At 43.5% G+C, this 13,927-nt stretch overlaps 2 protein-coding genes across 2 annotated transcripts; both read right to left on the reverse strand.

Moving 5' to 3' along the window:
- Positions 1-7,979: 7,979 nt before the first annotated feature.
- IQCF2 (IQ motif containing F2) lies at positions 7,980-9,378 on the reverse strand. The gene is given in 5 exon segments (XM_074312799.1): positions 7,980-8,182; positions 8,185-8,307; positions 8,310-8,358; positions 9,103-9,183; positions 9,361-9,378. Coding segments are annotated over 5 exon segments (474 nt in total).
- A 2,104-nt stretch (positions 9,379-11,482) lies between these two features.
- IQCF3 (IQ motif containing F3) lies at positions 11,483-12,938 on the reverse strand. The gene is given in 3 exon segments (XM_074312800.1): positions 11,483-12,017; positions 12,020-12,214; positions 12,915-12,938. Coding segments are annotated over 3 exon segments (420 nt in total). The 3' UTR covers positions 11,483-11,816.
- Positions 12,939-13,927: the final 989 nt, after the last annotated feature.

Genomic DNA, 13,927 nt, shown 5'->3' on the forward strand with positions numbered 1-13,927 from the left:
TGTTCTTTATGTATTCTGGATTTTAACACCTTATCAGATATATGATTTTCAAAGATTTTCTTCTATTCTATGGATAACTTTTTCACTCTGTTGTTTTTGTCCTTTGATGCACAGAAGTTTTAAATTATGATATAATCCAGTTTATCTATTTTTTTCTTTTGTTGCCTGTGCTTTTGGTGTTATATACAAGAAATCATTGCCAAATCCAATGTCATGAAGATTTTCCCCAATGTTCTCTTCTAAGAGTTTTATAGTTTTAGCTATTAAGTTTAGGTCTTTGATCCATTTTGAGTCAATTTTTGTATGGTTTAAGGTAAAGGCCCATCTTCTGAACCCTTCAATATGTGGATATCCAGTTTTCCTAGCACCATTAGTTGAAGAGAATGTCCTTTCCCTATTGAGTGTCCAGACACTCTTATTGAAGACCATTTGAGTATATATGTAAAGGTTTATTCTCAGCTCTCTATTCTAGTCCATTGATCTATATGTCTGTCTGGTTTTATGCAGATATCACACTGTTTTGCTTACTGTAGCTTTGTAATAAGTTTTGAAAGCAGCAAGTGTGAGACCTTCAACTTTGTTCTTCTTTTTCAATATTATTTTTGCTATTCAGGGTCCCTTGAGATTTCATGTGAATTTTAGGTTGGATTTTTCTCTTTCTGCAAAAAATGACATTTGGATTTTGATGTCTTTCCGTTTATTTGTGTCTTTACTTCTTTCAGTAATGTTTTGCTTTCCAAGTACAAGTCTTTTACCTCCTTGGTTAAGTTTATTCCTAAGTATTTTATTCTTTTGGTACTATTGCAAATGGGATTGTTTTCTTAATATCGTTTTTTGGTTTGTTCATTATTAGTGTATAGGAGTGCAACTGATTTTTATGTGTTGACTTTGTATCTTGCTACTTTGCTGAATTCATTAGTTTAAGCAGTGTGTGTGTGTGTGTGTGTGTGTGTGTGTGTAATCTTTTAGGATTTTCTACATACAAAACCATATTATCTGCAAACAGATAACTTTGTTTCCAATTTGTATGACCTTCATTTCTTTTTCTTGCCTAATTGCGCTGGGTAGGACCATCCAATACAATGCTGAATAGAAATGGTGAAAGTGGGCACCCTCATCTTGTTCCTGATCTTAGAGGAAAAGGTTTCGGTCTTTCCCGTTGAGTATGATATTACCTGCGGACTTTTCATACGTGGCCTTCATTTTGTTGAGGTGATTTCTCTCTATTCATCATTTGTTGAGTATTTTATCAAGAAAGGGGGTTAAATTCTGCCAAATGCTTTTTCTGCAGCACTTGAGATGCTCATGTGTTTTCCCCCCTACAGTTAATGTGATACATTACATTGACTGATTTTTGTATGTTGCACAACCATTGCATTTGAGGAATGTTTCTTACTTGGACATAGTGTATAATCATTTTACTGTGCTGTAGAATTCTGTTTTCTAGTATTTTGTTGAGGATGTTTGCATCAATATTCATCAAGGATATAGGTCTGGAGTTTTATTTTCCTATAGTTTCCTTGTCTGGCTTTGGTATCAGGGCAATGCTGGACTTATAAAATCAGTTAGGAAGTATTCCCTCCTTTTCAACATTTTGGAAGTGTTTGAGAAGGATTAGTAGTAGTTCTTTAAGTGTTTGGTATAATTCAGCAATGAAACCATCAGGTCCAGGGCTTTTCTTTGGCAGGAGTTTTTAAAAAATGTTTTTAAAATTAAATTTATTGGGAGTAACATTAGTTAATAAGCTTATATAAATTTCAAGTGTACAATTCTATAACACATCATTTGTATATTACACTGTGTGCTCACCATCCAAAGTTTAGTCTCCTTCCGTCACCATACAGTTGACTCCCTTTACCCTCTTCAACCACCCTCCACCCTCTAGGAAGTTTTTGATTACTGATTCAACCTCCTTACTAGTTATGAGTCTATTCAGATTTTCTATTTCTTTGTAACTCAGTCTTGGTAGGTTTTGTGCTTCCAGGAATTCATCTAGGTTATCTAATTAATTGACATATAACTGTTTATAGTACTCTCATAAATTTTTAATTTCTGTAGATTTGGTAGCAATGTCTCCACTTTTATTTCTGATTTTAATAATTTGAGTGGTGTCTTTCTTTCTTAGTCCAGCTAGCCAGAGGTTTGTCAATTTAGTTGATCTTTTCAAAGAACCAACCTTTGGTTTCATTGATATTTTTTCTCTAATGTTTTTCTATTCTCTACTTGATCTCTGTTCTAATCTTGTTATTTCTTTCTACTAGATTTTGGTGTAGTTTGTTCCAAAATTACTTTGAAGGGTGAACTAGGTGCTAGCATTGGTGCATAGCTTCCCCAGGGGGGTACTTCGAAGGTGACCATAGTGATATTCAGCAATGAGGTGTGTAGCACTTTTCTAGGATGAGTTCATGAACTTAATTGTCCGACCTCGTATATGTAGCCAACATTGGAGCACCTAAACATTTAGAGAAAACCTTAACAGAACCAAAGGGAGAAATAGACAGCAATACAATAATAGTAGGAAACTGCAAACCCCACTTTCAACACCTAGGCAGAAAATCAATAAGGAAATAATGGCTGAATAACCCAATAGACCAAATGGACCTACAGACATATACAGGACAGAATACACAGAATTCAACAGCACCAGAATACGCATTTTTCTCAAGCATGCGTGAGACATTCTCCAGATCATATATTAGATCTCAAAACAAATCTTAGCAAATTTAAGAAGATTGGAATCATACCAAGTATCATCTCTGATCACAATGGTATGAAACTAGAAATCAACAACAAGAGAAAAATAGAAATATTTACAAATATGTAGAAATTATACAACACACTCCTGAATAGCCAAAAGGTCAAAGAAGAAATAAAAATGAAAATCAAAGTTCTTGAGACAAACAAAAATGGAAGTACAACATACTGAAACTTATGAGATATACCAAAAGCAGTTCTAAAAGCAAATTTTATAGCAATAAATACCCACATTAAGAAAAAAGAACGATCTCAAATAAACAACCTAACTTTATACCTTAAGGAACTAGAAAAAGAAAAACAAACAAACAAAGAACAAAGTGAGCAAAAGGAAGGAAATAATAAAGATTACAGGCGAAATAAATGAGAATAGTATGACAATAGAAAAATACCAACAAACCTAAGAGTTGTTTTTTTTGAAAAGATAAAACAATTTTGGCATGTCTTTGGTTAGACTAAATAAGAAAAATGAGACAGGATTCAAATAAAATCATGCATGAAAAAGTGAATATTATAACTGATACCACAAAATACAAAGCATCATAAGAGACTACTATAAAGAACTATACACCAACAAATTGAATAACCTACAAGAAATGGATAAATTCCTAGAAACATACAACCCACCGAGACTGAATCATGAAGAACAGAAAATCAGAACACACAAATAATGAGTAGGAGATTGAAATAGTAATAATAATAAAAACAACCTCCCAGTGAAGAACAGCCAAGACCACATGCTTAAATTAAACATGTAAGGCCAATTCTTCTCAAACATTTCAAAATAACTGAAGAGAGGGAACACTTACAAACTGATTTTATGAGGCCAGCACTACCCTGATGTCAAAATTGGACAAGAACACTACGAGAAAAAAAAAATTACAGGCCAACATCCCATATGAACATAGATGCAAAAATCCTCAACAAAATAGTAGCAAACTGAATTCCACAACATATTAAAAGGATTACCTACCATGACCCAAAAGGATTTATCCCTGAGATACAAGGATGGCTCACATATTCTTATCAATCAATAAATACACCACATTATCAGCATGAAGGATAAAAATCATCTGATCATCTCAACAGATGCAGAAAAAGCATTTGATAATATCCAACTTCCTTTCATGACAAAATTTTCTACAAATGAGGTATAGAAGGAACGTACCTCAACATAATAAAGGCCATATATAACAAACTCACAGCTAAGATCATACTCAACAATGAAAAGTTGAAGTCTTTTCCTTTAAGATCAGGAACAAGACAAGGGTGAGCATTCTCACCCCTTCTAGTCAACCAAGCATTGGATGGTGGTGACAGAGGCACTTTTTGCATTTGTTTTGAGGGAACTTGCAATTAGTCGCTGAAGCAATTTTACAGTGACCGTGTTAAAATTCTTGTCAGATAGTTCCAATATCTGATTGATTTCAGCATCAGTTGATTGTCTTTTCCCATTCAAGTTGGGATTTTCTTGGTTCTTGGTATGATGAGTGATTTTCTGTTGTATGCTGGACATTTTGGGTGTTATGTTAGGAGGCTCTTGGCGCTATTTAAATGTTCTATTTTAGAAGGCAGCTTCCAGTTTAGGTTTAGCATATAGATTCTGGCCAACTTTTGTGGGTTCTGTTTCCAGATCTGCATTTTTTTGGTTCCACTTACAAGGGGTTCCCTTCTGGTGCCACCTGCAAGGTGGAAGGCATTTACCTGGGTCCCCTGTTGTCATTAGAAAGAGAGTTAAGAATGTTGTACCTCTGGGATGGAGAGCAATACCCTGGTCTGTTCTCTGATCACCTGAAGGCAGTGGGTTTCACAATCTATCACAGGCAGTGACACTGGAGGAGGAAAGGGCCTTCCAGGACTACATTTTGCTGTTGGGTGGAGGGCCAGCAGATTCCTGTTCTGGATCTTCTGTGGCTGGAGAGACAGTCAGAGCCCTGAGTCTGGATTGTCTCTGTCACTGGGTGGAAGGTCAGCAAACACTAAGCCTGTTGGAGCTGAGGTGCAGGAGGGTCCCCTTCCTCTCCGCATCTAGTTTGGGTGGGTGATAGGTTGGCCTGTCCAGCTTCTGCTGTTGCTGCTGTGGGCAGATGAGGCCTGCTTCTGACAGCAGATGAGGAATTAGGTGGGTTGACGCCCCTGGATTCTGTTGTTACTGCACGGAGGACAGTTCGGGCCATGCTGTCAGCAGATGTGGGGTGTGGAGTGGGTGGACAAGCCTGGGTTCCACTGTTGGTACTGCTGTGGAAAGATCATGCCTGCTACTACCAGTGTGTGGGGTGTGAGATGGGTTGGCTCAGCTGGGTACTGGTGTAACTGCTGCAGGCGGCTCAGTCTGCCACTGCCACTAGCTACGGGTCTCCCTGCTTAGTCTCCGCAAGGCTTCCCCTTCCTTTGCCTAGAGATCACAGGCTGTTACTGTTTTATTTCCCCTAAGCCTGTTGGTGGTTCTGGGTTGCAAACATCTTTAGTGTTAAGTCTGAGATATACAATAGATAAAAAGAAAACAGCAAATTCATCACGGTGTACCTTTTAAAGTCTTGAAGTGCCTACATTTCAGAGTCCTTTTATGATTGTCTGTTGAATTATTTTCAGAGTATTTAGCTTGTATTTAGGGGGGACAAGAAGGGAAAAGTGAGCCGACACCATTTGTGCCAGAGCTGGAAGCTCCCACTCTTACTTTTTAACCAAACAAACTGCAAAACTTTAAGTTCACACACACACACAAACTGTACCCATAGAAGATTCATTTGTAATCACCCAAAACTGGAAACAACCCCTAGGTCATCCAAGTGGTGAAAACCTCTGGTAACATCCATACAGTGGAATACTACTCAGCAATGAAAACAAGTGAGTACTTACAACACCACTGAGACATCTCAAATTCGTTATGCTCAACGAAAGAAGCCAAACTATTGTTCCTTTTATATGACATTTTGGAAAAGGCAAAGCAGTAGGGCCAGAGCACAGATTAGTGGTTGCTAGTCTGGTGGTGGATAGTAGCTGACTACAAAGGGGCACAGGGGACGTCTGCTTTATGTGTTTTGAAGCTCAGTTAGGTTCATACACATAGTCCAGGGTGGTAAGGGATTACTGTGAGTGTAGAGAGATATAATATTGAGTCATATTTTTACAAAGTTCTCATCTATTAAAGATATATATATATAGTATTTCTGGATTACATTTTTGGATTACATGATGTGCTTTTGTTGTTTGCCTTTAAAAAATATTATGTATTTCAATGAGGGAGTAGTTAACTCTGTAGCCCACTGCAGAGAGGATACATAAGGTAAGAATAGAGAAATAACCACTGGAATATTGGTGATGTTAATCAGTGCGGTCTCAGTGGAGTGGGAGGGATAAAAGCCTGTTTGGAATGGGTTGAAGAGAAAGTGGTAGGAACAGAAGCAGAAACAGTGACAGCGTGTTTTGCTATAAGAAGCAAAGAAGTTAATCAAGGACAAGTCCTTAAATGAATCAAGGACATATTTTTTTAAGATGTTGGAGGTAGACATTGATAACTTGGGTCATGGGGTTATGGGTACAGGTTATCAAATACCTTTAAATGGTAGCAGGGGAGGGGAGGAGCTGGCATTTTGATGGGATCAAAGACCATTTATTTCAACTGGAGGGAAGGCAGTAGTGTGGTCCAGATGGAGCTGGGATGTAGAATGAGGTGGTAGGAAGATGGGGGGGTCCAGTTTGCTCTTCGGTTAAATGTGTGGTAACATACATCATCATCGAGTTCCATAAAAGAAGAAGTGGAATTGGACATTTGGAGAGGAGGTGGAATGAATTATTCAATGCAGAAAACAGAAATGCACACATACCAGAGGAATTTACTGGGAAATTTGTCCAGTGGAGATCTGTAGTCATGAATGTAACTGAGACCATCGCTCATGGTTCTTTGTTTTGCTTGAGCCATGCTTGCTCTGCTAGGCACAGAGCAGGTAGATGGTTGACTCCATCCCACACGTTTGCAGAGAAAAGGCCAAGGGAAGTCAAGATGACAATAATTAACTGTAGAATCTGAACTGGGTAAAGAAAGATGCAAAGGCATGTCAAGAGTGAAGTCTGTAAAAAAAATTGGTAGAGTCCATACAAACATTGCTGAACCGGAGGGAGAGAGTAAAGCCGTCAGAGAAGGGAACACTAGAAAAAGTGATGGGGGCAATAGTACAATTGTTGGTAATGGTGAGGTCGAGAGCCATGCTGTCCAATGGAGTAGCTAGTAGCCACTTTGGCTATTTAAGCTTAAATTAATTTCAATGAAATGAAGGTAAAAGTTCAATTCTTTAGCTGCACTTAGGCACACTTCAAGGGCTCCACAACCCTGGGTGGCTAGCTGCTGTCATATTAGATAGCAAAGACATAGAACATCACAGAAAATGCTGCTGAATAGCACTTTGCTTTACTCTAACCATAGGAGCGAGGGGCTGAGGAGGGTAGCAAAAAAGGTTTATTAGAGGTAAGAATTAAGATTGGTAGGGTTATCTTGGCCAATGATAAAATCACCAAGAACGGAGACACGAGTCGGGATGGGGGTGAGATCAGAGGGTGCTCTATTGCATAGCCCTTGAGGAGTTCGGGTGAGGGAATTATGGAGACAGAGATGAAGTGCCATGAGTTCTTGTTTGCCACTAATCCCAGGGTTACCACCAGCTCATCAGGGTGCCCCGACCCCCTATCACTAAGGCCAGCCTCCTGTCTTTCTCCTGAGGCTGAGTTGCTTTGCTCCCAGACGGGTCAGCCAAATGTTGGCCTTTTCTCTAGTGCTTGTCAAAGGTACCTTGTCTGAGGTATCCCAGACCCCAGCCAATCCCCGACCTCAGGCGGACAGAGAAGAGCCTCAGAGTCCACTCTCGTGTGCAGAGGCTCCCGGAGTCTTCAGGAAGACGCAGCCCACCTGTTTCTCAGATCCCTGGGTGAGAAGAAAGGGCTGGGGCTGGGGCTGGGAACCAGAGCTTCTGGCTCTGTGGTCAATCAGTGCAGGTTAGGACCTCGGTTTCTGTTTTGACAACTGAGTAAGTAGCACATGGTAATTGTCAGTCCAGAACGGGGTCCATGGGCACAGGAGGAAAACCACGTGGGAATTTTTTCCCAGGGAGAAGAGGAGGCAGCATGGCCTAAGTCCTACAATTTCCAATAGCTGGGGAGGACCATGAGACACACCACACCAGGATAGACATTTACTGGGGACGGGACAAACTCCCCCTTCTTGCTAGCCCTTAGGGGTTGATTATTTCATTGTGGAACTGCAGGTGAGTGGCTGTGACGACACAGTAGCCCCGGAGGAGAGCACAGGTCTGGCAGTTTTGGCATTGCCAGTGGCACTGGATGAGGTAGATGGCGTTGAGCACTTGGCGGAATCGTCAGTGGATGCACCACATACTGACCAAAGACTGGAGCTTGACCACTGCCCTCTCTCTGTGTAGTTAATCAGTGCTGCCCTCTGCTTCTTATGCAGCAGCCTTGCCAGGGTCAGCCTCCACCAGCACTGAATGACCCTGGCCCTGAGCGCTGCATGCAGCAGTGTCTGGAGTACCAGGGGCCCCACCACCAAGCCTGATCTCTGTGGCTGCATTTATTCTTTTTTCAGATTTTTTTCTAGGCAGAGATAAAAGAAACCACTCAGGGAACATCTTGCCACCAACTTCCAGGGTCTTCCTGGAAGGATCCTGGGTTCCCTTAATAGTCAGCCCTTCTTAGGAGAATTCAGAGGAATTAACAGGAGGTGAGTTCTCATCTGCCACTACGGACATATCACCTTGCCCTCAGAATCTCGGTATCCTCCTGTTTAAAGTTAAATACTCCATGGACCTCACAGGTGCATGGATCAAAGGACAAGCCACTAGTAACTAGAGGGGTGCATTAGGGATGTGAGGGCCTTTGTCCATTACACTCTATCTCTGCAGTGCTTACGGGTTTGGGAAGTTTGACCTCATAATGTTTTCACTGGTATTCTCTGCTAACCATCATCGGCTGATTTTTCTCTGTCACAACTATGTATTTACATACTGTGGTGGGGTTTCAGCACCCTGATCCCATCCTTTATCCCAGCCTTCCCACATTTTGAATATTCTACTCTCTAATTCAGAGTCCTCACATTCTCTCCTCCTGGCCCCATGCATTTCTTAATGGCTTTCATTCTCTCCATTCACTCTTCATGTCACAGTCACACCCAGACCCAGACAGCCCATGCTGAGAAGGGAGCGGAGGAAAAATGAGCGGACATTGAGTCAATTCCTGATTATTTTAGACTCTGGATCCATAAGAGGCACAATTCCACACCCTCATGACACAGACAGAAGTGTTCTGGACATCGCTTCACTACATGGAGACTTCATTCACCTCAACTTTCTTTTTCCTCTTCTGCAATTTAATTATTTCTTCCTTGTCCTTGGATGAAATTAAAATTACATTGCCTTGTGTCTGTCATCAGAATTAAACGGGGAAATGAATGGATGAATTAAGACTGCTGTTTCTCACTAGGGCTCTGCGCAAAGATACCAACTGCCTCAGCATCCCCTCTTTTCCTGAGACTTATGAAGTCCAGGGCCATTCCCACCCACCCCTAGCCTGCCTAGTAGATCTGGCTATGTCTCTCACACACAACTGAATCCCCATGGCTTGCGCCTAGATGGTTCATTAGCTTTGATTTCTCTATTTCCCAAGGTTTGGCATGAGTAATATGAGGGGGAAAGCTATGAGTTCACAGTTGCATTATGACACAAGGATTAGAATATCTGCCACACAGTTGAGTATTCCTTAGAAACAAGCCCCATGGGAACTTGTACTACCTGTCTACTCCCCCCCCCCCCCATTAAAGATGTAACAGTTCAGTGGAAAGGTAGGGCCCTTGAATGCCATTCCATACCAGGGCTCTCCTCCAATGAGGCCCATTCACATCCTCCTCATTACCAGTTACAGAGGAAAGCAAGAGGGACCATGGCAGTATATCTCCTTACAGCTCTCCAGTGTGTTCTCAGACTTAGCACTTCCTGTCTGCCCTTGATTCAGGTTTCAATATATCAGTACACCATAGGAAACTAGAGAGAGAGAGAGACCAGATGAATGTAGAAAGCAGTAAAATAAAGATAAAAAACTTAATTAAATAGAAAACAAAAGTGGGTAGTAAAAAATAAAGCCCACCCATGTCGGGCGTGGGGCTACTTAGCAAGAGGTATGTGGCATGCTGAGACCAGATGTTGCTTGTTTTGGGTTTGTGAACCTTTGGGAGATTTTAGGAAGGGCCATAGCATGAGCCCAGACAGGACATTTGTCTGGAAAAGCCACTGGAAGCAGCTTGGGTGGGCCTGCAAATTGGATGGGGTGGGAATCTCAGGGAATCACCAGGGTAGAGCAAACAGTGTTAACCAGGTCGATGGAGAATCAGATATGGTGGCCTCCTGCATCTGTACACTGGGAGGGCTCAACAAAGGAATTATGGCTTCTGCCAGCACTTTTATACCAGAAAAATGACTTTAAAACAAAGGCTATAAAAAGAGGCAAAGAAGGACTCAGTAATCCCACTTCTGGGTATCTATCCAAAGAAATCCAAAACACTATTTCAAAGGGACTTATACATCCATATGTTCATTGCAGCATTATTTACAATAGCCAAGATATGGAGGCAACCTCGGTGTCCATCAATGGATGAATGGATAAAGAAGTGGTATATATACACAATGGAATATTACTCAGCCATTAAAAATGAAATCTTGGCATCTGCAACAACATGGATGGACCTAGAGCATATTTTGCTGAGTGGAGTAAGTCAGACAGAGAAAAACAAATGCCATGTGATTTCACTTTACTTATATGTGGAATCTAAAGAATAAAACAAACAAAATAGAAACTGACTTATAGATATAGAGAACATTTTGATGGTGGCCAGATAAGGCTATTCAACTGCGGGCCCTAAAGGATAGAAAGTCAGAGACTGGGATGATTGAAATCAATATTGTCACTGTGGTCAGTTATGAATGATGACAGGACTAGGACAGTGCCACCCTAAGTGGGAAGGAAGCATGTTGTCACCACTGAGATAAGAACAGAGATTGAGAGCAAGCATTTAGAAACTGTTACAGCAAATTAAAATGGTAATTTTATGTATGGCACTTAAAAACAAGACTTGTATTTTGAATGCCTTTTCCATTTATTTTGCTCACAACTCATTTTTGTTGTTTTATAAAATAATTGGTCTATGATGGATTGGACATTTTTTTTAAAAAAAGGTCCATCCTCACAGAGAGCTTAAGAAGCCATGGTCTATATTGCAATCGTAGTAGCGGGTGACTAAAGTAGGATGGAGGTCAAGGTCGCTGGAGGTGAGAGGCAAGGGGCTTGAGGACATCATCCATTCAATGCTGAAGTCACATCTACAGTGGAGGTAACATCAGTGGGAGCCCTATTTGTGTTCAGCACCCTGGAGAAGCTGGTTCTGAGGACGGTGGATGGAGGCAGAGCTGACGTTCCTTAAGAACATGAAATCTATTTCCTAAATAGTGTCCAACTTAGCAAGAAGCTTGCAATGCCCTGTGCCGAGTCATCACTAAGGCCAGCCTCCTGTGCTTTCTCTGGGCTGCACTGCTTCCAAGACAGCGAGCCAAGTGCCCGACTTCTGTCTGGGGCCTTGCCAAGTAGAAAACTAATGGGTGCAAGCCCCCGCTTGCCTGATGGCAGGCTGATGGAGACAACTGTCATAGGAGGAGATGCCCAGAGTCTTCAGGTATACAAAGCCCAACCCCTCACAATTGCAAATTCAGGAGGCAGGATGGTGCTGGGTTGGGACACCTGGCTCTACCTAGAAGAGGACAGCCTTAGGCAGCAGCTTCTGGTTTGGACAGAATCAGTGGCATATGGTCACTGTCCAGAACTGGGGCCACAGACACTGAGGGGTGGGGCAGGGGCGAGGTATCTGCATTGAAGTCTTTCTCCAAATAGAAGAGGAGTGGCAGGGCCTGAATTTGGGGGATCCCTGTGGTGTGGGAGTCACTGAGACACACACGACCTGGTCAGAACTTTACTGGGCAGGGGAGCCACTTTTCCACTCTGCAGAACCATTAGATTGATAGGATCTTGACGTGGAACCCCAGGTGTTTGACAGCACTTTCATACCGTGCCTGCAAAACCTCGTGGTTCTGGAAGGCGAAGCAGCTCTTTGGGGCCCGGAGGATGCAGGCGATGTTGCACATTTGGCAGTAACGCTGATAGCACTGACACATGCGCACCCAGGACTGGAGCCTGAGGGCCGCCGGCTCCTGACGGCCATCTAGCTCTTCAGCAGGGCCGGCTGCTGCTTCTGCACTCGCCTCCACAGGAGCGTTCTCCACCAGACCTGAATCACCCAGGCCCTGAGGGTGGCCGCCAGCAGGGTCCTTCGTACTAGCGTGCCATGCCAACAGGCCTGGAGCTGGCAAGCCTCCTTCACTCTTGCTCTCTGGTGTTGTTGTGCAAGACACTAACCAAGCAAAGCAGGGGACTCCCAGGGAATTTGTCGCCATCAGCCATAGCTCTGGTGTCTGCCACTAAGGCCCTCCAACCTTTTCTCTTAGTCGTTAGCCTAGGAGACCTGGGTGGGGCTTTGCCTCTACTTCCATCTTGTCTGTGGTGGGGTACACATCTGCTCACCCCTGAGTCACAGTGTCCTTGTCTATAAAGTGGGGCTATGCTTACCCCGTGGCCTTCACAGCTTCGTGGAAACAGTGGAAAGACTTTCTGACCCAGAAGACCCGACGTGGGTGTGAACCTCAGCATTTACGGCCTGCACGTCAGCCCACGTTCCAGCCTGTGAAGCTGCCTCCCGATGCCTCACACCATGCCACAGCCCCCTGGGGGTCTTCCCCTCACCTCCCTTCTTTTGATTTCCGCTACTACCTCTCAGTCACCCCACATCCTTCTGCACGCATGCTACCCCTTCTGCAGCTTTCCAGTCCCCACTGTTCTGTGCCCACCTCCCACATGGGCGGTTGGCATCCTGATCACCTATTCTCTCTCCACACTTAGCACAGCTCACTCAGATGGGGACGGAATTTATGGGGACAGAAGAGCAGCACTGAGCTGACTCCTGCGGGACCAGAGATGGATCCTCCATGTCCAGGGACTCTGGGATCAGAGGGTCAATGGTTTGTGGTTCTCTCATGCACCTGGGCCCCACCTACCTTTCGCCTCTCTCTCTTGTGCATTCTTATCTAGCTCAGACTTCTGCAATCAGAATGATGGAGAAAGCACAAGTGAGGGCCAGCCTCTGTGCAAAGTCCCCACTGCTACAGCTCTCCATTCTTTCCCCGAGTCCTTTGAGGTCATCTGGTGCTTCCCTCTGCCATGGTGCATCTCCCGCCCCTGGGGAGGGGGTGTCTGACTAAGTCTTACACAGCATCTATTGCCCATGGCTCGGGGGAAGTTGTTCAGGTGTTTCCACCCCTTCTGGTTGCTGCTCCATTGGCCCCGGCAGAGGCAGGAAGGGTGAAAGAGGAGGAAACCGCAATGATGTCGCCAGGGCACCGATGCCCCAGGGACCAGGTTGCCTTCTCCAGGCTCACAGAACGATCTGTGACTGCGAGCTTTCAGGGAGCTGAGTTGGCAGAGAGGGCTGGAGGCCTCTCCGTTCAGCCTACACACTTTCAATTAATCCCTTCATTTTAGCATAGTGCTTCACTTCTGCCTCCAATCATACCTGAAATTCCTGGGTCCTATTTCTGAACTTCTATAGGAAAGAGGTATGTAGCACTTTTTCTAGGATGAGTTCGTGAACTTAATTGTCTGACTACATATATATGGTAATATATTGAGAGAGAGAACCCACTGTTCCAGTTCCTGGGAACACCTCACTGAACCCCGAGTCCCTGCTGTCCTGGAGCTCACCCTCTAATGCTGGGGAGAGAAAACAGGAAACGTGGCAAAATAACCTCAGGTATTGCTGAGGATTTTCCAAACAGGAAAGCAGAGTGAGGAGCTAGAGCATACAGTAGAGGGAGGGGCAGCTGTTTTCATAAGGTGGTCAGAGAAGGCCTCCCTGAGAGGAAGCATGGAGCAGAGACCAACCTGGTGAAGTAAGAGCTCCATCTGGAAGACCACCCAAGCAATGGCAGCAGCAAGTGCTGAGATGGGACTGTGCTGGAGACAGTGAATAATCAATCGCCCAGCACTCAGGGAGGATTGAGAGCGTGAGATG

The sequence above is a fragment of the Rhinolophus sinicus genome, linkage group LG10 (genome assembly GCF_036562045.2).
Source record: "Rhinolophus sinicus isolate RSC01 linkage group LG10, ASM3656204v1, whole genome shotgun sequence".
In the NCBI taxonomy this organism is placed as follows: domain Eukaryota; kingdom Metazoa; phylum Chordata; class Mammalia; order Chiroptera; family Rhinolophidae; genus Rhinolophus; species Rhinolophus sinicus.